This window comes from Stegodyphus dumicola, chromosome 10 (genome assembly GCF_044657685.1).
Source record: "Stegodyphus dumicola isolate Sdum_Otavi_A_Nest chromosome 10, ASM4465768v1".
Lineage (NCBI taxonomy): Eukaryota > Metazoa > Arthropoda > Arachnida > Araneae > Eresidae > Stegodyphus > Stegodyphus dumicola.
The window spans coordinates 31,165,411-31,192,830 of record NC_140777.1 but is presented as its reverse complement, the minus strand read 5'-3'; the positions used below and the strand labels follow the sequence as shown (position 1 = coordinate 31,192,830).

The following is a 27,420-nucleotide window of genomic DNA, read 5'->3' as shown; positions in this document are numbered from 1 at the left end:
TCTGCATTGCAACTGGATGATCTTTAGTAACAAACTAGTTCTTAAAACTGTGAATTCACTTAAAATAGACTATATCCAATGCTACGACTTTGAAAACCTCTATACTTCTCTACCACTTGAAGAAATTTTTACAAGTTTACTAGCTCTTCCAGATTTATTTCCGCAAATTTCTACAATTATCAGCAACGAAAAATGGCAACTTTTCCTCTCCAGCGTGGTCTTTAATAATTTTATTCAATTTAACAATAGCATCTTTAAACAAGTACAGGGAATCCCAATGGGTGGTAATTTTTCAAGCTCTGTCTGTGAATTATTCCTTTTTACAAAAGAATTGACCTTTGTCCGTTCACTCAGTACAGAAGAACGTATATTTTACAAACACATCTATAGATATATTGATGATGTCATTGCATTTAATAACTACAACAAAATAGAAGTAGCTAATATCTACCCTACATGCTTAAAACTAAATAAAACAAATACAGAACAGCATAATGTAGTCTACCTTGATTTACATATTATTGATTACAATTTTATAAAAGTTTATGACAAAAGAAGAGAATTTAATTTTTCTACACTAAAATTAACTAACTGGAATTCAAATATTTCCAAAAGAGTCATACTTAACACAATTTATTCACAGCTACTCAGAATAAACTATAGTATTTCTTCTTGCAATACTGTAAAACACTTACAAGAAGAAATACTATACTTCGTAACTATTTTGAAAAGTAACTTAATTCCTCATAAAATGATTAAAAATGCCCTAAAAAAAGCTGGCATTAGCCTTGCCTATTTTTAGATTTTTTGAATTAGATAATGATATTTTATGCCTAAAGCCCGAAGGACGGTATAAGGTGGATGGCTGATTCAGAGAATCTAATGTAAAAAATGTACAGATAATTCTTGTTTATACATAATCTTTCCTCCAAAATTTTGGCACATTACTTTTAATACTATTGTCTAAATAGTTTTAAATTTCTATAATGGCCAATTTTACTGCTTTTATTAACAAATCGGGCCTTTTCGTTTTTCATAGTAGCTTGATCGCCTGCTAGCTTGAAGAATTACGACTTTTTATTAACAAATGGCAGTTTTTTCCTTTTACTCTTGCTTTTGTGGCCAAGTTTAGTAGTTTTAGCTGAATTAGCCATTTTCACTTTCAGTAACATTTTTTCTGCCACTACATGACTGACGCCATTTTGAAATCTTTTCGCGTTTTTCCGAGCTTTCCTACCCCCTTTGAAAATTAGAGACGAGTTACAGCTAACAGACAGTCTTTTCGTATTGGCTGATGCCCACAGAACATCGCTCCCCCCTACTTACGTCACACGACTGAAGTACACAGAAGGGAATTACAACTCCTTTTCAACTTAGTTTTAAGAGGGAGAGCTCTGCATCGCCACAGGTCAGTTTTTTTCTGTTTCTTTTGTTACAACTTTTTCTTGGTCTTAGCAAGACCCACTATGTTAGTTTTCATCTTAATTTTCTTTTAAATTTAATTACGGATTTCTAAAATCTATAAAATTATAAATCTTTAAGCTTGCAGGCCCAAACCGTATGTTTTTTTATATTTAGGACTAATAGCAGACCGCTATTTATTTTTATTTTTTATTTTTTTATTTTTATTTTAGTCTTGTTTTAAGATGTAATCGGAATAGTTTTTACATATTTTAACACCTTAATGTGTCATTTTGTGCGGACGAGTCGGGAAATTGGAACAGAGAATTGAGACTAATAAATTTTCCAAGACACTTTGTCTAAATTAAAAAATTTTGTAGCGAAAAAGTTTCAATTGTCTGTTTCGGCGAAACGCGTAATGGGGTTAGCTTGATTCGATGTTCAAACCAGAAATTTCCCTTGAAAAGCCAGTTTAGAAGTCGAGTTCAGCTAATTTACCATTTTCCGCCTTCTATTTTTATCTGATTTTGTTTTTTTAATGTTTTACTTGTTACTTGGTTTGATTTTCATATGTATTAATTTTTCAAATGGCACATCCATAGGTATTTTACTGTATTTTTTGCCTTTACTAGTTTCCAACCCTGAGTATTTTACTGTGTTTTTTCCTTTCTCGTGTAGCATATTTCTCACCAGTCAATGACATTGTTTCTTAAAACATGTTGAACATTTTGGAGCCACAGCTCCTGGTAACTTTTAGGCGAGCTTACTACAATTTCTAATTTACTTATTTTGCAGCATATTGCTCAAAATGTTATCCAGACCAAATTAGTCATACAGTATTGTACTAACTACCTTGCTTGTTGTATTATTTAAGCAAATAGCCGTAATGCACTTTTGCTGTAATTTGATCCAATCCATTCCAATCCATACTGGGATGGAATTATGCAAGTAGCTCATATATGTTTTGCTGTAAATTATCCAAATGCCCATAGTGGCATCATTGATGTTTGCCATAATTAAATTAATGAACAGAACAGAAACCTTGGAGGTAAGAAGTAAGAGGAGAGGCTCTAACTGGTTTTCCTCATACACTGCTTTTAAAGCACTGACGATTCCTTCGTGGAGACCAAAACATTCAGTGACTTTCATTAAGATCAATGGGTTTTGACAGGATTGGATGTAAACATTTTGTAATTACATCATAAATATAGATATAAATGCATATATTTTCTTTTTCTACTATATTTCAGAGTCCTAAGTATATGAAAAAAAAATACATTTTTAAACAACATTTCATTCTGAATGGAATTAAATGCTGTACTTTTCACAGAACAGTTTAATTTGAATGAAAAATTTTCTTAAGTTTTCATTAGAAAGAAATTGTAAGGTAAATCGATTTTATTCGGTTAAGGATTACAAAAATTAAGATCAAAGTTTATTGTATTATTAATATTAAAATTACACATTATTTCTTTTCTATTTACAGTGCTTCTTCCTAAAATACTTTCTCAAATATGACATGGTTTTTTAGCTTTTGAGGCATCTTTTAAATCAAAGATCTGAGTCAATTTATAATTAATATTCTATTCCATCCATTTCAAATTAGAGTACCTTTTATTTTAATAGTGAAATCCATTAAATATTGGTGCTGATTTCCATGCACTTAACTTTCTATGAATATTTCTGAAAGGGAATAAAAAAAGGATTTTTTAAAAATATTTTTTAAAACTTTTAACTGAGTAATTATAAACTGTAAGGGAATTCTTTTAATACTTATCAGATTTTTTACTCTTAATTTCAGCAATACATATTTTAAAACTCTTCCTCACTACTTGCTTAACCGTTTGACTGCTACGCGACACAAAAGCGCTGCGTTCATTTGTCTCGAAAAACGCAACGCAGTTAGTTATTTTAGAATGCACTCATGTTACAAAGTACGCATGAGGTAAGACTATGTTCACACCCACAGAGCAACAAAGACACACTGAAACTCGCAGCGAAAAAGTGCTGCGTCACAGTTTTTGAGACAAATGAACGCAGCGCTTTTGCACCGTGTAGCAGTCAAACGATTAAGTATGTATCTCATAGAATTTCCTGTACAATGCCTTTTAACAGATTGCATTCCAGTACTAACAATTCTTGCTTTAATAGTTTTATAAACGTATTTGTCAACATAATTTCAATTTATGTTTACAATTAAATGTTAAGGTATATATTTAGATAATATTTATAATCATTAATCTATAAGTTTATATTTATATAAATCTATAAGTTTAGATATATTTAATAACTAGATTTCTTCACAGCAACTTTCACAGGAGTTATGAATGAATAAATCCTTCATTTCCAAATACATTTATAAATTATTTAATAAATATTTACGTATTTTGTTATATAGGTATATTATATATTATAAGGCAGATATATGCTTTTCCATAAATACCCATACATATTTCATATTTTTCATTTTCGGCATGTAGAAATCTTTAATTTCTGTGCATTTACTATATTTTTTGAATAAAATAATTTACGATAATTTAGTGTATACCAGAAATTTTTACATAAGAAATATGTATAAATATGATTTGAATGAAAACTATATGCATTTTTAATACCCACTCAAAGGTCAGTTTTTTTTTTCAAAATTCCTCCAGGACGGCATCACGATGAGTAAATTAATTTTGGCAGAGCACTCTATACCTCTTTTAGCGATTTTACCCAGTTTAATAATTCTCTGATAATATAATAAATGTTTGGAACATAAAATAAAAATAGCAAATACTCTATTAAGGGTATCAAAAGACTTATATGATTTTAAAGGTACCGTAAGTTATTTTTCATTCTTTAAGCATAATCTGGATGAAAACAAAAAACAGCCCATCTGGAGACCAAAACCTCGAAGCATTGCTTCACTCGTAGTGGAGGTTAGCCCTTCCTTTCATTCTTACTTCCATGACAGAAACAAACCTCTTTTAAGTGGTGCCATACAAGAAGGTAATGAAAGTGTACCTTTATATCTTTTAATGTATTGTATGTGTTATATATTAACTATATAATACATACAATACATTAAAAGAATTATACATGCATTCGTTTGCAAGGAGTCTAATAACATGAATGTGCATATTAAAAGTTATGTAAAAGAATTGTAATATTTAAAATGATTCAGAGTGATATATAATGTGTTACTCTAAATCATTTAACATGTATAATAAATATATGTAACAGCTCTAAATAATTTTAATATAAATGTGTTTGTTGTGAAATATGAGAAGGTTTTAACAACAGGTTAAGACTGTCTAGATAAGACAGTCGAAGGCCCCAGGCATAGAGTTTTCTTTTAAGGGATCCCAACAATTACTTTTTGTGTTCATAAGAAGAAAAAATAAGTTTATATGCAGTTTTAAGGACTTAAGCTATTATCAAATTTTGATTAACAAAAAGTGTAATTTTTTATTAATCTTCTAATGCATTCTGGTGAATCTGAGTAGCATTCTGCTGAATAAATGTCTTAACTGTACATAGTTGTATTAACACATATCTAAAAAGCTTATTTTGTGAAGTTATTGCAGATGTGCAAAATGTTTAAAAATAAATAGTCTTTCAATGTTAAGCAAGTTTCAGTCTTATTTTGATGTTAGTTTTCATAGGAAGAGTTGTCTGCATTTTAAAGGTATTTAACACCAACCTTCTCATGAACAGTATTCTGTGCCACTTTTTTGGGGTATGCAATGTTTAAATTAAAAATTAAAAACACTGCAATCTGAAACCTTCAAATTGCAGTGTTTTTAATTTGTCAATTCTACGTTAAATTTTCCCTCTTTTGATCATAAATGTTGGTCTAGAACCGATACTGCTTGTCAATGGCATAAAAAAGTCCTTGTTTTATAAATAGCAAAAGTTCACTCCCCAAACAACTACTCCTACCCACCTTTGTAATCTTCTCACTGTAAATACTAATCCCATCATTAATATCTCTAAATTAATCTTTCGGAGGATAATATGAACATATTAAAATGTAACTTCTACTTTTCAAAGACATCTAAACCTTCAGTTCCCCAAATCATCGTCTCTATTAGAAAAGCTATTAAATTCTGCCAAATTTCAGAAGCACAGAACCACACAATTTGACACTTAATTACTTACATTGTGGATTTTAACTACAGCAGATTTGTTTCACATGTTAACTGAAAGAAAAGGCAGGCCTTGCATGAAATTCATTCCAATACTAACATTATATATTTTTTAATGCCAGTAAGAGGGCACAGATCATTTTTATGGACAAATACACATATATTGAAGTCTTGAAACTGATTAAATGAAGGCCCATACTGCTCGATCATTAATCCTTCAATTTCTAATCTCACAAAAGTAAAAATGCGAGTTCAGTCTTCTCATATCATCCCAATTCAGTTTAAAAAGTCACTCACTTCACCTGTTGTTAACTGTGCTAGGTTATATGCTCTTCCCAAAGTCGAAAAAATTGGAATTCCATTTCGACCCACAGTTACCAAATTAGAAACAGCATCATATCCTTTGGCCAAACTTTTGGTTTCCAGATTTTCTTCTTTACTTTCTAACAATAGTTGCACTGTAAAAAAAAAAAAAAAAAAAAAAAAAAAAAACTTTTGAAGTCATCCATAAACTTTCTAAATTATCTTGAAACTAGGTTTCAAGAATTCCATTTCACACATACTGAAATTAAAGAGTTAATTTTTACTAAAATCTCTTTTAGTCAAACACACTTTGTTTTCCAAAATTAATATTATCGCCAAATTGAGGAATTAGCTATGGGTAATCCCCTGAATCCTTTACTTGCTGACATTTACATGCACTATTTTGAGGTCAAATTATTTGAGAAACTTTCTTTTTGTCTCTGGATTTACTACATAAGCAACACTTTTGCACTTTTTAATTGTGATCAAGAAGATTTATCCCAAATTTTATCTGTTATGAATTTGATTGATCCAGTTCACTCTTGAAATTTAATCTGACAATTTCCTTTTCTTCCTTGATGTTCTTATAATTTGCAATGGATCCGGTTGGTTTCAGCTCTACTGCTTACTGTAGACCCTTTTCTGGTCTTTTTACCACCCCATGCTAAGTCATGTCATCCAGCTAAGCAAAAAATTGCTTCTTTTTATTGTGTATTTCGTGCTCTCAAAATTTGTTCCTCAGACTCTGCTTGCTTAACAAACTCAATTATTTGAGATCAGTTGCCACTGACTGAGGATTTTCTCCTGTGGTCATTGATAAAGCTTACCATTAAATGAAGCTAAAAAATTTTCCACTAACCACCAAAGAAGACATTCTGCTATTAGAAATAACATTAATAATCTTGTGTTTCCATTTTTATCCTCCTGTCAGTTATAAATTGCACAGATCCTTCAGATGTTTAGTTTTCATGTCATTTTCTTGCCTATCAATAAAATCCATGGTTTGACTCTTAAAGATTGCATTTCTAACTTAATTCGTAGGAAATTTATAGCATATTGTGTCAGTGTGGTTTGAGATACATCAGCCAAACTAAAAGAGCATTAAAGTTTTGTATCAAGGAACATGAATCTTATGATCGAAAAGGTGAAATTAACAAATCTTCGATAGCTAATCATTGTTGGAAATTTAATTGCAATTTAGACTTTGTGTGCAAAATTCATTCAAGAAGCTTCTTCAATCGTTGAATTGGGTTTTCTAGAGGCTTTTCACATTCACAAAGATTTATCATTTTTAGTTAATAACTTTTAGTCCAATCCAGTCCTTTCTAACACTTTTAAAATTATTTTAACTTAATTTTTGAATTTCGTTAATATTTTTGGCGACATATTGGCATTGCCTTTTCATTTCGCTTTACGGTGGAGTATAAATACGACCATTACACCCACAGTTTTCCAGTCTTGCAGATTTCTTTGCTCCTGATGAAGAGAGACATGCACATGTTTGCCCACAAAATCAATTGAGATTCCTTCTTAAATCTACACCAACCGCAAGGTTGTTGTGTTACTAATTTTATAATAGAAGTTTAAATATAGATCTTTATGAGCAGATCCAAAAAGCTGCCACTCAGTTAAGAGAGTCCTCAGAAGTTCAAGGCAGAGCACAAAAAAAATCACAGATTTTAAATAAGTTGTGCAGTAAGTATGTCAAAAGGCTAGAGAGAAAAAAAAGAATGCTGTGATAAGATTCTGTTACTAATCAAGGCTACATGGAAAGTTTTGCACTTAATGTATATATTTGTATATCATTCTTCCCACACATTAGGTTGACACTAAATTTTACCATGCAATTTATGGAATTCTATGTCAGACTTGAGTTGATTGGGAAAATCTTGCTTCCCAAAGTACCTGTGTGACCATGCACATGCTGATTATACAGCGTAATACCAAGTTAGTGTGTGTCTACCATGAGAAGATCTCCTAACAGAATGGCTGCAGCTGTTCTGTTGCCCCCAAAATTAGTCTCGATCCTTTTTTTTTTTTTTTTTTTTTATAATAGAGATCTGATAAAAATGACCCAGTGATATGCTCAATAAAAGTTTGTTAAAATGGGGCATGTTTGCAGTCACGTAACTGACAGAACAGTTAACTTAACTCTTTCGCATCGAAATCGCCCGCAGCGCCCATTCATTCAGGCAACGGCAAACCGCCCGAACGCCTCGTTTATTTTCTACCTAGTTCTTTCCCCTCCACGTTAGTGTATGGCTCATTGGTTTCGCGAGTTGTTAAAAGACATGTCAATCATTCTTTTGAAGCAAATAAAGGAGAAATACGGAAAGCTATTGACGTTCGCAGGTGCAATCCGGCCCTAAGGTGAAACTGCGCACAATGGATGAATGGATGAAACCGCAAAAGGGGGAAAGGAAAACTATTCCAAGACTAATTCGTAAACACGAGCGTTTTCGATGTTTGTTGGAAACAGATTTGGTAGTCTCTCGATGCGAAAAAGTTAAATTGGCGAGTTATTATGAGAAGGAGCATGATAGGTATGGCTGGTATTCTTTTGATGAAATGGTAAAAAAGCAAGAATAAGGTTTTTAACATCAGGGACGATGATTAAGTACAATAAAAGTTTGAATGAAGTGGTTTTTTTTCAAGCAGTTATTTTTTGTTAACCTTCTGAGCAGCACAGATTTTTGGATCTGTCATTAAGAACTGTATTTCAACAACATTAATTGTCTAAATGTGTATAATTACTTATTTTAGCTTTATCATGCTGTATTTTATAAAGTTATATTCATGAAGATGACATTTATATTATTAATAAAAGTAAGAAATCAAAATCCATGGAGAATTTGAGGAAGGTGACAGAGTTATAGTCCTAATCATTGATAGTGAAAACAAATTTTATATAAGATGGATAGGACTTCTGCATCATCAAAAAACATGCTGATTTAATATGTTGAGCCTGGCACTGGTCCCTAAGGACTGGGCTGGCAGTGAATTTTCCGTGTGGCCAGTGTCGGTAATTTTCGTTTGGCCGACAGTATTAAAGTTTAAAAATAAATATGGTCTCAATGAAATGTGATCAAATGTAGTTTTAATGAAATTTATTGAAACATTCTACACAAAAATATGGCTTAGCTTTACACATATTACAATACATAGCAACATTTTTGGTAATATTTTGTTACTAAAAAAGGCTGAACGGAAAGGACAGCAAATTTGGCGCCGGGCTTAACCTGTTTTAAGTTGCATAGTGCCTGATGACACTTGAAGCACATTCACACAAACAAGATAGTAGAGATCAGGATAGCTGTAAATAATGCTGTTATGATATATGATACACACATTTCGGAGATGTTGAAAACATTCAAGAATTGTTTCACTGAAAGCAGAACACTATTCTGTTGAAGAGTTTGATCCGACGTACCTCGAGCCACGCAAGAGAAAAGAACTTGTGTATATTTCCTTAAAATATACTTGAGTACATTTTAAGAAAATATACATGACTATATTTTAAGATAGCATGAGAATCTCATTTGGTATTCCAAAAATTTCCAGTGTTGGGAGACATAGCATCAAACTTAAGCCTGAAAGTATATCAAAGAAGCAGAAGCCATAGTCTTAGAAAAAAAAGAATGCTGTGATAAGATTCTGTTACTAATCAAGGCTACATGGAAAGTTTTGCACTTAATGTATATATTTGTGTATCATTCTTCCCACATATTAGGTTGCATGGTAAAATTTTATCATGCAATTTATGGAATTCTATGTCAGACTTGAGTTGATTGGGAAAATCTTGCTTCCCAAAGTACCTGTGTGACCATACACATGCTGATTATACAGCGTAATACCAAGTTAGTGCGTGTCTACCATGAGAAGATCTCCTAACAGAATGGCTACAGCTGTTCTGTTGCCCCAAAAATTAGTCTCGATCCTTTTTTTTTTTTTTTATATATATAATAGAGATCTGATAAAAATGACCCAGTGATATATATTGATGATGTGACTTAATGACATGATTATAGTATTTTCCAGTGATTAAAATAAGACTAAAAGTTAGTAATTTTTGAAACATTATGAATATTTTGACTATTTAATTAAAAAAATTTTTTAAGAGCTGAAATGTTAAACCAGGGGTGGCTAAATTTCACTACAATAGGAGCCTCATGGTAAATTTCGTGAAACCTCAAAAACCACAGCTGGATTTTCGAAGAATAACAAGTCCATATTTATATTGTTTAAAACAAAGAAACATTTCAAGTAAATTAATGAGAATTTTGTATTTTTGTGTAACTAATAAGGTGTCATTAAAATGTGGAACTTTATTTATCCTGCTTTGCAATCAGAAACATATATCTGAACAAATTATACATTTGAAACTACTATACAGTGTATTTGAGCATTATTATCTTAGGTAAAAAACAAACATTTTCTTTTGCTTTTCTTTATTCGTCTTCATTCATAATTGTTGTTTGGTTTTGTTAGAACTGAATTGAAGTCGGAAGACTATGTATTTGTCTTTAGAAATACGTTTGAAAAGATTTTTCATTTGGGTGAAGTCAGTCATTTAAAAAAAAAACAAATTGAATGTTTTTTCTTAAATTCTTACCTCCTACACAGTGTTTTAGAAAAAGTAAAATAACTGATATGGGATAGTGAAAATAAATATTATTTTAGGATATAATAAATAAGAGAAATAAATTATTTTAGAATAAGCTATTAACTTTTTTTAGGCTTTTGCATGAAAATTGATAACTTTATTTTCCCACACAATTAATATGAGGGCCAACATATTGAGATCAAATCTCACTTTAAATAATTGATTTAATTCATTAGATGCAAACTGGATTATAAGTTAAATTTTTTCCCAAGGTTGATACTTTCGAAACTTTATATTTCTCGAATCTTCAGAAAGATTTTAAATTCTAAATCTCAAATCTTGGAACTATTTTCATCATTCAAATCTTTTGCACCCTATACTAAAACGTTCTTTTATCAAAAGTTTGGAATGGCTCGTACTGATGTTTTGTAAGTAAGAATTCACTAAAAAAAGATGATTGCAATTTCATTGGTATTGTAATCTTCATTTCATTTATGCTGGTGTAAGGCGCTGCATTGTTTCAGTATAATTTCTAGCGTTGTCTTGATAATTTTGATATCTATAGATAATCTACTACTAATGAATCTAGCAATTCTTGTCATGATATATAAATGTTGCTTCGGTCACATATTCCATCTATATAGCAATCAAACTTTTCAGCAGTGACTACTGAATCTCGAGCTAATTTTCAAACACAGCCAAATCAAAATTAATGATACAGAAAGAAAAGATAATTATAACTACAGTAAAGAATTTATTTCCCAAATACACATGTAAAATGAAAGTTTAGTTCTTCAGATTTCTACGGAACATGCACAGAGATAGGATTTTAAAATCCTTTATAACATGGCAGATGTCTACACGCTCGTTTAGTTCTCAAGTTTGCCAGACAAGTGCATGTACAAGACAAGTCCCTGTTCTGACTATAAACTACTGGACCTATAAAAATGGTCGGATAACTTATTGCTTTAAAATAACTGTGATTCAGTATTTCAAGATAAATCTTCTTTCTTAATTGTCTGACTAAACGTTCCATAGCTTGTATAGAAAAAATAAATCTACTACTCAGCTTGTAGAATCATAGAAAAAATAAAGTAAAGCTAAAATATTACATTACATAACAAAATGAGACTAAAGCTTTGCTTAAGGCCCACAAACTTTCGCTAACAGTTACGGCTAGCAAACTAGAGATGAAATAAGTAACACAGCTATTAAGAGAGGTAATAGCGAGACATTAGTTATAGCTGCCAAAAGATATCTCTTAAGAACTCTGCGCCTTCCTTACATGAACTAATGTGAATATCGTTGGAAGCCAACGAAAGTAGAAATGAAAATGAAGGCAAAATAATAAGATAACAGATTAATAAATACAAAACTCTCGATAGGTGATAATATAGCTTGATCAGTTGAGCCAACTGCCTTGCATTACTGCTGCTTTATTTGCTGTACATCCTTTTGAGAAGTAGGTATAAGAAAATCTTCTCTTTCAAGGATCCTCAAAAAATAAATTATATGGTTTATGCGAAGAAAAAAAAGACATGTTTTGTATTAAGGTGCAGGAAATATTTATCTTCAGAGAATTGGTTTGTGTTCCATATGTAACTAGTGGGTTTTCCATGAATGAAACATCATATCGTATATTTTTTCCTTTGCTTATCATATATTTTTTCCTTTTGAATTCAGTCTTCATTGTGGAATGTGAGTCTGTCCACAAAATCATCTAATCTAAATTTCATCTATATGACTTTTTGGCATTGACCGTGTTTTCAGATTTATAAGACTTCAACTGCAGAAGTTTGTGTATCACATGCCATAATTTTGCTTACTTGTCTGTTGTCATGATGACTTTGTGAGGCATTAAGGCTAAATAGCACAGATGTTTTCCGTCATTCCATTGTTGACTTCTGCTTAGTTCTTAACCAGGATAAATGCACTTTTTTTTTCAAAGAAGCCACCCCTGCCTTTAAACCGTTTCATTTAGTTTACAACAGTTAGATGCATTTCTAGCAAATTAAATTCAGAAATGTCTCTAAATCAGGGGTTCTCAACCGGTGGTACACAAAGAAGCAAAGTATTTTTAACTATTAAATTAAAAAATTAAAACCCCAACATCCTGATCAAGATTTTTCTTTAACTCTCGTAAATTTATGCGATGTGAGCTTTGTTCAAGAGTGGTGGTACTAAAGGTTTTCAATTTTTGTTTAGATGGGGTACGCATTAGTCAAAAGGTTGAGAACTGCTGCTCTAAATGATTACTAATAGAGTTTTTATATGTTCAAATCCACAGTGAATTTTTTCCGTTGTAGGTGCCATTTTGAGTGTCATCACCTCGAATGAAAGTTAAAGAGTTAACCATTCATTTCATAGGTTTATCTGTATTTATTATAGGATCATAAATACGGTTTCTTTTTATATTGTTCATCTTAAATTATCTTATTTTTGTTAAATTTTACTGAGAAAGTGAGCTTCAAAGTTCAAGTGTTTAACCTATGTTAAAGTTTGTTCATATCCTAATAATAAACACAGACATAAACATGGAGAGGGATATCTAATGTAATTATCTAGCAGTTCATGAATGCTACATAATAGTTGAAGAATGTAGAGATCTAATGCTAAATTTAATGACAGTGCCATCAAATTTTCCATTCAGCTTTAATAAATGCACTCTGCAATCCTTTTAGGGAGTTTTGTATTAATCTATTAAAGGTGAGAGAAGTTGTATATATTAGTGTATTAGTGTTATTTGAAGCTAAAGGTTTATTTGAGTTCACTAGAAAATGACACTTTCAATTCTTTGAAATGGAGTCTGTATAAGGTCAGTTTATAAAATGAAAGATAACAATTCAAAATGAAACATTTATGGGGCTAAAATCCAGCAGAACTTTACGCTGCATTATTTGAAATTTTTAGTGATCGGGGAACAGATAGTATTACAATATTTATTTGGCTACTAAGCTTTCATGAAGGGTATGCCAGGTATACAAGATGTTCAAAGATAAAAAATATCAACTGATTTCAGATTTGGATACTTGCGTACTATGATAACTACCTAGATGTCTCGCCAAAACTGGCGACCGTTGTTGGTTATACAGGTTAATCCTAACATAGGTTATAGAGGGCGCTAAAATAGAGTATTATACCGCACTTGCTATTACCACACCTTTTTTTTTTTTTTTTTTGCTACATTTATGCAGATTATAAGTTTAGGTTAAACATGTGAAACTTTTTGTGATTATTTTTTTCCGAATGGGTATCAACATTTTCCAACTACTTTCAAATGACTTTTCAGAGAGGCTGGAATTTTACCCAAAGAATGCATTTGTAAAAACGGGCATGATTTGAAGTTTTATAATTCAAAATTTTATTGGAGATGCAATGTCAAAAATTGTCAACAAAAGTTTGGTGTGCGAACTGGTACGTGGTTGGAAAACAGTCGTATTGAATTTTAAAAGCTTTAAGATTTATTTACTTTTGGGCATATGAACAGTCATCCATTAAATGGTGCAAACATCAGTTGGATTTATCCAATAAGACTGCTATTGATTAAAATAATTATATGCATGAAAGACTTGGAGGATAATCGATATATTAAAATTGGAGAGCCCGGAATGATTGACGAAAGCCTTTACATGTCGAAAGAATAATCAAGGTCGTATCTTGCCACAGTAGGTCTTCGGTGGAATTTGCCGGGAGACAAACGAAACATTTCTAGTCAGAGTTCCAAACCGGAAGGCAACAACATTAATGCTTGAAATCCAAAATAATATTGCTGGAAGCTCAACAGTAATGTCAGATTCATGGCCTGGATATTAAACAGAGAAGATTATTGCTGCTGGTTTTGAACATTTTAAGGTGAATCATTGAAACAATTTTGTTGACCCATCTACACAGACTCATACTCAACATGTTAAAAGGATGTGGGATTCTGCAAAATGGAGGAACAAGCGACAATGTGAGACAAGCCGCCATCATTTGGATACCTATTTAGTTGAATTTATTTGGTGGAATAAGCAGAAAATGCCTTTCGATGCTATTTTGAAAGCGATTTCCCTTCACTTTCCTCACCATTAACTTCATTTTCTGTTAATCAGAAGTATGTTAATTTTTTTTAATTTGAATATATACATAAATATTCGGGATTTTTGGTTTTTAAGTTTTTGTTTCTTTATAATTATGGCTTTTATTTTAAAAAGAAAAGAATTTATAAACATAAACCAAATAACGGCAATGAGGATTTTTATCGGTATATGTTGCCAAGGTAGTCGTCATAGTATGTAAGTGATTTGTAGTGCATGCACCAGAACAAGGACAACCGGTTCAGCTGCATTGGACTGCAGAATAAAGAGGCGAGAATTGTTAGAAGCATTGGGTGGCAGAGAGCATAACACCAACTCTAACCTAATGTTATTTATGATATTTGTGAAGGGCTAAAAAGAAAAAGTTTGTCAAATAATATATGAGGAAAAATCATGAGTTAAAGCAATTTCACTGTCTTCAGTATCTTGACAAATGTTTATTAGAAAAGAAAAATTGTGTCCAGTGGGCCACACATTGCATGATGCAACATTTTTTAAACGAATGTGATATGATATAGGTGAAAACTTTCTATTGCAAATAATGGCAATTGACAAAATACAAATTAAAAATTTTGGCCAGAATTGAAATCATTGTCAATCCAGTGAAGTCCATTCTCACCACAACCCCAAAAATTTCACCATGCTCAACCACTGGTTATGCAAATGATAAATTTTGCCTAGTATTATTAAAGCATTATTGCGAAAGATGTGAAATGAAAAAAATGTGTTTCAGGTGCAGAGAGAGTAACTGCACTATTTCAGTGCGAGTAATTGCTAAAAATTTGAAGAAAATTACATAAAACTGAACTAACATGCTTAAGGATGGAAAATTATTTTTGAAGCTCACTTGTAAAAGGTTTAACTATAAAATCCAGAAATTTAAAATTTTTCCCTAGATTAAAATGACTCCATGTGGACAGCGATTTCCTTCCATAGAAGTGGTTTTGTTTTCAATAGTTACCCTAGCTATTCAAACGCTGAGTAAAACTAGTATCCTAGGAGGAATAGCAAATTTTCCAAGACATTGAATCATGACTTTTGTTGTAAAGTAAGGTGTTTACACGGAAAGAACATAGGCAGGAACTATCTGAACTAAAATTAACCGGAGGAAAAATCATTAGAGAGCATTAAATTGCCTGCGTATATTATGTGCTACCCCGATGGTCATTATCTGCTCTAAAGTAACATGACTGTGATAGTAATTGGCAAAAATAGAATTATTTGCAATTCTGTTTGTTATTCTGGGGCTGATAAACTTATGCCGGAGAGCTCGAAATCAATTAAATTTTTATACACATAATAATACTTTAAGAATGAAAATTAGTAATTAATAAAAAAAAAAAAATTGCATTATTTCTATTTCAAAACGCAATTATATGTCAAAAATTAAGCTACTGTTTATTGAGAGCAAATTTATAGTGCCAAAGAGTTGCAAGGTTGTGGAGAGCTGCATGTGGCTTGCAAGCTGCAGTCTGGCCATGCCTGTGCTAGACTTTTAAATTTTTCTAATGTTATGTAATATGATTAATATTTAGTCATGGTTTGGTATAAAATTAAAAAGTTTAATGTTGATTTTCATTAAATTGTTTATGTGGTTATGGTAATTTAAAGATTTAGGTTTAATGAAAAATTGAATGGATTGTTACATCTCTTAATGATTAAGATTACTGAATTTATGTATAAGTAATTTTAATTGAAATTAGTGAGAATTCATTAATTAAGCTAAAAAATTTCATGAATATTAGTTTTTTTTGGTTGTTGTTTCTTGTTTAAAAAAAATGTTTGCAGATGGATTTGACAAGACACAAATTTTATTTTAGGGGGGCACTGTCATGATCTGAGTAACATCATGTGCACTTTAGCCTAACCATATTCGACTCACTGTCACACCACACGAAGTCAGAACAGACATTACAGGAAGAAGGCTTACATATGTTACTGGCTTATGTATCCTGCAAACCAAAAGAACTATTGTTATTAGCTCTATGTGAATTATAACTGTTGGTTTATTTGTGTTGTAAATAAAATGCTGTCCTGTACTATGAAGATATGATTAATGGAATTGCCCATTTCATGTACATGCTGGTATATCAAGAATCCAGCTCATGATGAGTAAATCTCTATGAAAACAATTACATCATCTTTCAGATATTGATAAAAAGCACAGGAATCAATAATATTACTCTTTATTGAATGAAATAGAAAGTAAAAAATTAAAACAATTATGATATATTATTTTGAGAATGGGATTTGAATATAAATTAATCACTTTTTGGATACAGGTTGCAGGAAGTGAAAGGAATGGCTGACCGAATAATAGGAATGAGGACCAGATTACGTGAGGGCTTAAAAAAAGAGGGTTCCTCTAAAAACTGGCAGCACATCACAGATCAAATAGGCATGTTTTGTTTTACTGGAATGACCCAAGACCAGGTATGAAATTTTTTAATATCTTACATTTAAAATTATAACTGCTGTTAATTATAACAACAGCGTAGTTTCAAAAGCAATAAGTGTGCATCTTATTAATTTATCTTGCGTATAAACAAGAAAGTATCAATAATATATTGAATTACTTTAATTTACAATATATTTGACATAAATTGTAGTATATCTATTTCATAATTTGTAGTATACCTACACTTATTTCATAGTACAGTCAAATGTCGTTAACCCCGACTCGTCGGGACTTCGGCGATTCCGGATTATCGATTTTTCCGGATTATAGATCATCAGTTTAAATCTGGTAAAATGGCATGAAGAAATTATAAAATTAAAAATATGAAACCGTAATTTACGAAATAAAGAACAATTATGATCTAAAGTGTATCAAAATTTACAAAAAAAAAAAGCTTAATATTTATTTGTTTACTTTCTTAAACATTTCTTTCAATGCAAGTTGTTTAAGTTGCTTCATTTTTTATGTGATAATACGTTCTCTTTAATTCTATAAACAGACATAATTTCTTGTTCAGTTACAATGTTCCGCTGTTCAAGTCCTATAATTGCTGTGTCGAGAATACCGACTAATTTGTCAATCGAAATTTTTTCGTTTTCAATAACCTCTATTACTTTCTTCGATGTCGGAAGCGAATTATAATGAGGAGGCTTTGATTTAAATCATATCAAAGATGGAGTACATCGAAATGAAATACTACATTTAGTAAGCAATTATAAGCCAAATAAAATAAAAACATCTGCCCTGAAGATAAGGATAGTGCTGACAGATCAACTTCCAATTCATTGCGCGCCACGGCATTAAAGATAAACAAACATTAAAGTTTAGATAAACAAAGGATATGCCTTTATCCATTTTTGCAGCAATTCCACTTTTTGTTTAATGGATTCCGAAACATACTTTCGCTTTGTAGATCCGTTACATATTAGTAAATATAAATCGGAAATTCTATTTGACATAATCGAAAGTTCAAGCTTACTTTTATAAAATTGCTTTAACAGTCTGCAAAAAATAATAAGCCGGATCCAATTCGAAGATTAAGAAACAAAGCAATCTGCAACATTAACTGAAATAGATAATTAGATAATTTTAGCTTAGTTTATACCGTCCGTTATACAGTAAACGCGCATTCGTAAACGTATTTTGCGCACACGCAAATTCGCAGCTGTAGCGACGCATGCGCAGAAAGTTTGTAGCTTTGAGGTCCGGATTGTAGATCATTCCGGATTATGGGTGTCCAAATTAACGACTTTTGACTGTAGTTTATGAATATTTGTATTGTAGTTATTAAAAATCTTTGCTGATATTATACTACATACCTAAGTATAACAACTTTTATTAAATATATTGGAAATTTATTCACTTTTAATATTTTTAAAAAGTTGAAGTCGTATATTTATAATCTTATGAAAATAAAGCAGTAATGCTAAAAATTGGCAGTTTGGCTTTGCTGAACAAAGATTAATATGAAGATAAAAATCCAGAAGTCTTAAAATAAATTTTAATTTTGATTACGTAGTTTGGATATTTGTTTTTGGAAAAGTAAAAATTTTTGGTTAGTTTATTTGATTTAAGGATTTCGTTATAATTGTAGATTTATTGGAATAAAAAATGCAACAATTTCACATGCATTATAGCTTGCAAAAAATTTAATTTTAGATAAAAGTTTTTAAATATAGTTGATCATTTGTTGATTCAAAAATTTTCCAAAATTACATTTTCATCATTTTACTGATAAGCACATTGTGTGTACATTATATGCTTTTTTTTTTTTTAGCCCAAAGGGTATTAGCTCAGAAGGGCTATTAATTTAATTTTGCGTTGAGATCCTTAAATGTCGGTTTACTTTTTAAATTGTTAGAATCTGCATAAATGTATGTATGTTTCTCGCATTGTGGTAAAACAACAGTACCTACAGCCATCAAATTTTGAATAACGTAATCTTACACCGAATATGGGCATCTGGAAGCCCTAATTTGGAATTTGTTTTATTATCAGTGTCATATTTTGTAACACTTCAATGAAGTTTTGATTAACAAACTTGATGATTTCAAAGCGAGCCATGACAAAACTGTACGAAAAAAAAAATTATTATTCAGCATGCAAGACTGTGTATCTGAAATTCTAAAGATATGCTCATTTTAAAATTATTCTGCGACATTGCTATTGAATTGGATTTTATGGGGTAAGTGCAAAGAACATTTAATAAATAAAGGTAACAAACAGAAGGTTAAAAAAAAGTCCCTTTGGGCCTAATATAAAATCTGAAAAAGCTTTCAGATTTTTTTGAAAATATATTATATTTGTTTTTACTTGAAGGTATCAGATAGCCAAACGTGCCTAAGTCAGAATTCTTAATTTTTTTTCTTTTTTTAAAATTTAGGTTGAAAAGTTGACCAAAGAATTCAGTATTTATCTTACCAAAGATGGGAGAATTTCTGTTGCCGGCGTAACATCTGGTAATGTTGACTATTTAGCGCATGCCATGCACCAAGTTACAAAATAGTCTTGAGGCTACATCATAAGGTGATAAAGACCATAGCTTTATAGTTGGAAGGAAAACAATGTTTTGTGCCTTCACAAAATTATGGAGTATTAGACATCAAGCTTCAATCATGTAAATTTATTGGACACAAATTAAAATGAAATTGTAAATCAAGAATCTGTATTTGCATGTTGATTAATACAGAAAATTTTAAATAAATTTGAAATATGTATGTATATATTTCAGTTAATTAAATTATGATTGTTAATCTCTTTTCCTTGTGATTTTTGAATTGGTTAGAGGTATTTTATTCAGCAAAGATGTGCTTCTCATTTTCTCAGGACCTCCCTCCAGTTATTAATGATTTGAGAAGTTTCAATATCCGAGAAAACTAACTTATTTTAATGAATGTTGTCAGTGCTAAGAAAAGAGGAATTAAATTAGTCCAATACTCTGGTAGGGGTTTTTCCCCCCTTCTGGATCTACATAATGTTGCAAAAATACTACATTTCAAAGGAAACCATATTCATTACATTTCTAAGCTAAGTATGGAGTCCTTTACTTTTTTATATATTAAAGTTGGCTCATTTATAAGACTTAATTTCTATAGGAACATAAACACCAATATCTCATTAAAACCATAGAATTTGATTCACAGTCCTAACTGATAGTTTTCTTTTTAACTACAGATGACTACTGGATACTTTCCTAGGAATGTTAACCTAAAGTCATTAACCACAGAGATTGCTAGTTACCTGTGGAGAGAGAGAAAACTATGGCTTTGCGAGGAATACAAGTCAAATTGACATCTTGTTCTGTAGTTAAACAAATGTACACATTATGAACTAAATGTTGGATCAATGTTAAGAGGATGTTAAAGAACTATACTGAATCCCTGATTACCCAAGCTAATTAATGTATGAATAACTAGCAACATGGGTAATCAGGGTTCGTACGGTCCTTAGGAGTCCTTAAGTTTTATTGAATTGATTTTTAGTCCTTAAAAGTCCTTAATTTTGGCCAAAATCGGCAGAAAGTCCTTAATTTTAATCCTGTAAAATTTCTGTCTGTTTTTACGACTGTCATTTTGAGTGTGAAGTAGCAGTTTGGAGGTATATTTTTGGCAATTCACTGATAAATATGGTTATTTGAATGGATTATGATTTGTTCCTATTTCTAATATAAATGGTGGGATACTGAGCAAGAAGTGAAACAAGTATTTTGAAATTATTTCACTTTTTCTAATGAAGAGCTCTTAAACAACTTTCCTTCGCTTTTGGGGATATGAATTCTTTTATTGAACGGCTCTAAATTTGGCGACTTCTATTCTGGCTGTTTGCTGTTACAAAATTGGTAGGCGTAATTTTTCTTCCGGAAATTAGACATTGCAACTTGGAAAGTTTAGAAGGATTTGAAAGCAAGATTTATAGACCCACCATTCCAGAAGATTTTAGAAAATTGTGACAAAATGAAAAATGTCTCTATGGTATTAACACGTAATGGATGTATTTTGCAGAAAGTCTGCAATGAATTTCTTACTTTTTGGAGAACATCTGGAAGAACAATGAAAACATAATATTTGAATGCTTTACTTCTGATACTAGAATCTTAACATGCTTATCTTCCCTTTATTTTCTCTACTTTTCACTAGACACAAGTATGAAAAATATTTAAAATGCTTCTAATCTTATCACATGGACAGGCATCATAGAAAGGAATTTTTTTATTAATAAAGAAATTGAAAACTGGTAATTTAAATGATTCATTTAATATGTCTTAATGCATCATATACAGGTCTGATGCTAGGCATTTTCCCACCTGGTGCAATCATGTGGAATATTAAACTTATCTCTGTAGATCCTAAATTTTGCTGACTAGTGCCTTTCTAAATTCTGCTTCCAGTGTCTGCTCTAAATTCTAAAAGTTTTGCCATTTCTACATTTTGTTGCTCGGTGTGTCACTAAATTCTAAAAATTCTGCCACACTAGCTCTGTAACCGTCTTGTACCATATATATTTCCTATTTCTCCTGAATGTTCATATTACTAAAATAAAATTAGCAGCTTTCTCTATACATTCTAAAAGCATTTAATTTTTTTAGAATAACAGAAATCTTTAATTAAATCCAAAAATTCTAAAATGAAAAGGAAGCGTGTTGAAGAAAGAAACTGAGTACATATGGAGAAAGAAAATTGTTCTTCAAATATATATACAGGTATTATTATGTAAATTACCCAGTTTATAATTTCCAGTTTCTATTTCCTCCCCAGAATGTAAATCGCTTAGACAGTTTTTAAACTGAGGTTTTTGGTGTGTAAGACAGAATGTGTTTTTAATCTCTGCTTGCTCGTTGCATTAGTTCCTGCCAGCTCTGATAATTAGCAACTTTTTGTCTTCGCATTATCACTGCTGATGTTTGAATTTGTTATGATTTTGGACTATTAACTTTTACCAGATCAATTAAACCCTCATAGGTACATTGTGGAGAGGTTGACAACTTAAGAGATAAAGTACGCAGAAACTAGTCAGAACATTGGTTTGTTTATTCAAACAGATTTTTAATTGTTAGGAAATATGTTTAAAGAGAAGAAAATTGATATAAATTAAGCCAAAATGTCTGGGAAGGCTTCAAATTAAAAAGATGCATAAATATTTTGTTGAGTGTTTTGTAGCTTTTAATGTATAATTATCCTAATATCGTTTAAGAATCAATGACATAAATTGCATGTATTTTAAAGTGTGAAATTTTATTAGATTGTGATTTTAATAGGGACTTTTAACATTATTGTTAAAAAATAAGTAAAATTTGATAGTAATCATGTAAATCCATACTGACTAAGGTTTTCTAACTACCTAATTTAATTTATAACTAACTGCTTATTCTTAAAAATTATCTCTGCATAATGAAGTGAGTTATTGCCTTTCATTATTCCTTAGCGTGACACAAGGTTTAAACACAAAATGTAAAAATTCATGTAAAACTTATTCTTAGTATCTAGTGAGACTTAAAATAATACAAAGCAACTTAGTGTCACCTCTGGTGCTTTAGTGGCTTATTGGAACCTTAAAGTATATTAACTTGGTTACAACCCCTGGAACTCTACATGAAGCTACAACACTAACCCCAACAAACAGAGCCCAACTAACTTTCAAAACTAGCTAACCGTGCCCACATCAGGCCTCTCAGTTTTGTTCTGATCGGCAGGTCTCTCTCTAGGTAAAAAGCAGCAGTGACAACAGCCAGTCTTTTGTTGTTATAAATCATTCTGATTATGATTTTACTTCTCATTTTAAACTATTACGCTTGACAAAAAATCAACATGAAACTATTAGTAAAATATAAATAAAATTTTATTACTTATCTTCTTTCAAATATACTGAACTATTGTAAGTCTAAAATATTTAATGCTGTTTGATAAATTTCATAAAGTATATTTTATGCTCAAACTAATTAATAATTATGTTAATTAAGTTATGTTTAATAATAATGCATCCTATTTATGGATCTATTTTGTTTTTTGTGTGGTATTACAAAAGTGAAGTTCAGGCACAGATAATATTTTAATTGAATTTGCTATTTGCTCATAGGTCCTTAATTTTTTTCGGTAATGGTCCTTAAAAGTATTTAATTTCCGTGAGCAGAAATGTGTACAAACCCTGGTAATCTAATTGTAATTAATGTACACTGTAAATTAACTTTTCAGAGAATTGTAATTAACTTTTAAATGAATGACAAACAAGTAAACGTTTAGTTAAAATTTGCACATATTTTAAAATTTTTCTGGAAGAGATTTGTATGCCTTCTTTTTACTTCTTTGTACGAAGTAAAAAGGAAGTATTGTAATTGCAAAAAGTTTCAGGCAGTATATTTCAATGAAAATATCCATTTTGACCGCTATCGAATGCAATTTAACAATGTTTTTGCGTGACATCTGTATGTAAGGACAGAATAAAACTCTTTTCCTCCAAAAAAATTATAAAACTGCTTTAAAATGAATTCTGAAGAGAATATGCTTTTAGGAAATCTAGCAATATTTGTAGAATTATCAATCAATATTTTAAAAGCTGTTCATGTGTTGTTAAGCCTAATTTTTAAATAACATGGCAGATATGTTGGTTTACATTTAAAACAGCAGAATAGTAAATTTGTAGCCAATCTAGAGAGACTAAGCTTTTCAACAACAAAGATAACACCTTCATTTATTATTGCAAATTAAATCATGCTTAATCCTTTCTGGAATTTTTTCGAGGAAATAAGTGTTTAAGATTTACTTTTAATTTTTAATATAGATATTTGCCTTGTCGCAAAGTGAGAACTGAATTAATTGAATGAGAAATACTGAATCGTTTGTGAAAAACTTTCTTTTTTTGTTTGCTTAATTTCTTTTACACGTTGGTCTATATTTATTATAGTAATTGAATAGAACATGTGGCAACGATTAGATAATTCTTCAAATGATATAAATTTTGTGCATTCTGAGTTATAATATGAACGAAATATAACGCTGTTAAGTGAACCTAGCGCCAGAGTGTCGCTATGATAAACAAATATGGTGAAGGTTTATGCGCTATCGATGAAGTAGATTTAATTCAATTCAATAAGTTTAAATGAAATGCAAGAAAAAATTCGTATCATTTAATATTCCGTACAAGGAAGTTTTGTGGTGTACACATCAGATTTTTTAAAGGTCAAGTTGACTTAACAAATATGGCAATCACTGCCTAAAGCTATAATTTTTTATTGCTTTCAAAGTTTGCCCTTTTATTCCATGCTCCAACATAGCCATTTTGCTAATTTATCATAAATTCTTCATACTGATATTACCTGTTTCATACATCATTCTTCTACTGGCTTCTGTTTAGTTGGATTGAATAAAATCCTTCATTCTTATTGCAGAATTTTTCCAGATGTCTTAAATTTTCTATCTTCATGTATCAGCTGCAGAGCAATTTTTGCAAATGATCTACACATGGATAGGTACAGGCATAAGTGAATGGGACACCAGAATTTCACCACCATATTGACAATATAATATATATAAATTGGACAATATAATATATTGGTATAGTTTCATCATAACAACTGTGTAGTGCCATCCCAGCTTTGAAGGAGAACATTCAGAGAAGCAGTCTCAAGGTCTTCCACACTCTTTCCTTATCTCTCGACAGGACTTTTAAGCTTGCATGAATTTTGAACACCCCCTTGCACACGGACACCTTCTGCTTACAAACATTCATACCTTTTCCAGGATTTCAACTGGAGCCCTTCGATATGGCAGTTGGTATTACTAATCATTATGCCATTTGGGCAGTTTCTGTACATAATTAATTGAGAATTCACCGTCATTTAAATTTCACTTTTATTATAATAAAGCTCTCAATCACATTTCATCAGTGAGTGATTGAATTATGTAGCCAACTTTATTTTTCCTCTCATGCAACTAACATGTAAACAAATGTCATTATGATTACTGTCTGTAATAAAAATGTTATACTTGGAAACAAAATCGCGAACTCAAACACAGTAAAATCTCTGAGATGACCATTACAGTTTTTGGTCTTTCTGCATACAGGTTGCCCTGAAGATGTGATATTCAATACTACTATTTAACTACAGTCTCAGAAATACTGAACACTTTAATAGGTGGTCACCATGAGAATTTTCGTCATGTAAGGAATTTCCCTAATTTCTTTTTTTAAATTATTACCCTTAGCACATTTTTTAGAGCTATAGAAGCAATCAAATTTGTTAAACATATTTTATTAAAATAATCTACACATTTCTACATAACTCACTTATTTGACTCAGTCTCTTCAACTATAATAGAAGGATCAGAAAAATTATGCAATTTTTCATCAAATATGTCTTCTGGAAGTAGTCCAGCAGAATCTTCTGGATAATAAGTTGGAAATGGAGGAGGATTATCTTCTGTGTGACGCTTCTTCTCTTTGTAGCAATCATATATGTAACAATAATTATTGGTAACACCTGGTACAGCTCGTCCTTGGACATAGATGACATTATACTTTGTATTGATCCTCCAAATCTAAAACAGAAAGTAAAATCAAGATGTTAATTATGTGTAGACAAAAATGGCCAAAATCTCATGACCATTCTCGTATTATGCTAATGTAGTTGTGTTATTCGTTACAGCAGAACATTGGTGGACACCTTGATGGCTTTGTGAAGAATTTGAAGGAAATCAGATTTATGTTGTGCATATGGGAAAAAATCTCATGAAGCTAACTTAATAACTAGCATTACATAGTGGTCTTGCATCAAAAGAATAACATCATTTATATCTCAAATGCAACTTGGACCTGTTGGTCGACATCATTCATGCTCTTCCGATGATTGTGATAAAAGGCAAATTACGAGGTGCATCCCATAAAAGTTACCTGACAATTACAATATTGGCATGAAAATCGCCTTTTTGGGGGGGGGGATCGCCGTATGAAATTCCCAGACTTCCAGCTTTTGAGTGAAATATTTAAATTCCTCGACTTTTTTGGTCAATTTTCAATTTCCCTGACTTTTCCAGGTAGTAATTTTCAATTTCCCTGACTTTTCCAGGTAGCAGTCCTGTTTATAATGCATTATTCAAGTTATTGAATTGAGAGTTTGGCATAAAATATATTAAAAGATATTCAAAATTTCATGTTGTTTGGCTAATTATGTGATTTTCTTACAGTTTTAGACAGAAAAAATCCACTGTAGTATAAGAAAGCTTTCATTTAAGAAAGTAATAAAATAAATAAAATTTTAAATATGATGAAAATAATATCAATATATACACTATTGAATGTATAAACATAGTAATATGATATTAATGTAAAACAAAATAAAATATAAACAGATTAAACAAATCTTGGCAAATGTTTTCTTCAGCAAAGGCTAAAAATTAAGAACTGGGATATTTTGTGATCCGTTGTGAGACCAGGCGATGTGATGAAAAACTGGGAATGCTAGTAGCTCTACCTTAAAGAACAGTAGCAAACTTGCAAAAGAATGCCAGCACATTTACGATGGGCAATTGTTTTGAAGATGTCCTATTCAAAGTTGCACAACTTCATACTGGATGTAAAATGAAATAAGAAGTATTCTCCAAACAAATAGTACATTAATTGTCAACAAAGTGTTAAATGAATTATATGTAAGATATTTATAAAGTAATCATCTTGATTAATACATTGGTAAGAATAAAGAACACTGAAATGATATTCTTAAAATTAATATTTAAGAGTAAATAAAATTCCCACAAATTATGAGAATTTTTTAAAGAGATTTGTAGAATTTTGAACTGTTTAAACTTGTTTACAAGATTAAAAAATCTTTTAAAACATTTGAAATTACATGATTTAATAAAATACAGAAACTAAAATGAAGGAAACATTTTTTAAAACATCAATGGGTTCAAATTTTAATGATTGCCCAAAAGGGTTGTTTTAAAGTTTAATATGGTTTATCTGTATGGATTATCAATAGACACGGGCAGGTGATATAGTGAAATATTTGATAGCTTATTAAATGAATGTGCATTTAGACTAAACAGGGGGACATATCTTTTGTATGTATGAAAAGGGAAAAAATATGTAATTCTACAAAAATAATGAATGTTTTCAGTTAGATATACCATGAATTAACACCTTTTTACGCCATGCTGCTGAAATGAAAACCCCTTTGAAGATGGGCGAGTCATATATACATCGGTCCCAAATGTCACTAGTAGCCGGGTGATGCACTGATACATTGCTGCTTGCATTCATATACAAAATGGGTGTATCATATATGCACTTTCAAACATACACATTCTTATACAATTTTTTTTAATTACTAGATGGTGCTTTGTGTCCACATCAGTTAGCTTATTTGAACCTATTTGTTGCTGTGTCTGTAAAGTATATTACAATTCTGGTGATTTGTTTAGATACATAAGCGGGAGATACAGTACACAAAACACA

The 27,420-nt window shown here is 30.9% G+C and overlaps 2 protein-coding genes across 2 annotated transcripts in view; one reads left to right on the top strand and one right to left on the bottom strand.

The window, feature by feature from the left end:
- The window catches only part of Got2 (glutamate oxaloacetate transaminase 2), a 74,140-nt gene extending 54,409 nt beyond the window's left edge, over positions 1 to 19,731 (top strand). The window contains exons 11-12 of the mRNA XM_035357158.2: positions 16,799 to 16,949; positions 19,358 to 19,731. Coding sequence (XP_035213049.1) covers positions 16,799 to 16,949; positions 19,358 to 19,480 — 274 coding nt within the window. The 3' untranslated portion in view covers positions 19,481 to 19,731. The remainder of the gene's footprint in view (positions 1 to 16,798; positions 16,950 to 19,357) is intronic.
- mRpL3 (mitochondrial ribosomal protein L3) overlaps positions 5,686 to 27,420 on the bottom strand; it is a 65,893-nt gene continuing 44,158 nt past the window's right edge. The window contains exons 9-10 of the mRNA XM_035357159.2: positions 25,255 to 25,505; positions 5,686 to 5,992 (exon numbers count right to left, since the gene is read on the bottom strand). Coding sequence (XP_035213050.1) covers positions 5,971 to 5,992; positions 25,255 to 25,505 — 273 coding nt within the window. The 3' untranslated portion in view covers positions 5,686 to 5,970. The remainder of the gene's footprint in view (positions 5,993 to 25,254; positions 25,506 to 27,420) is intronic.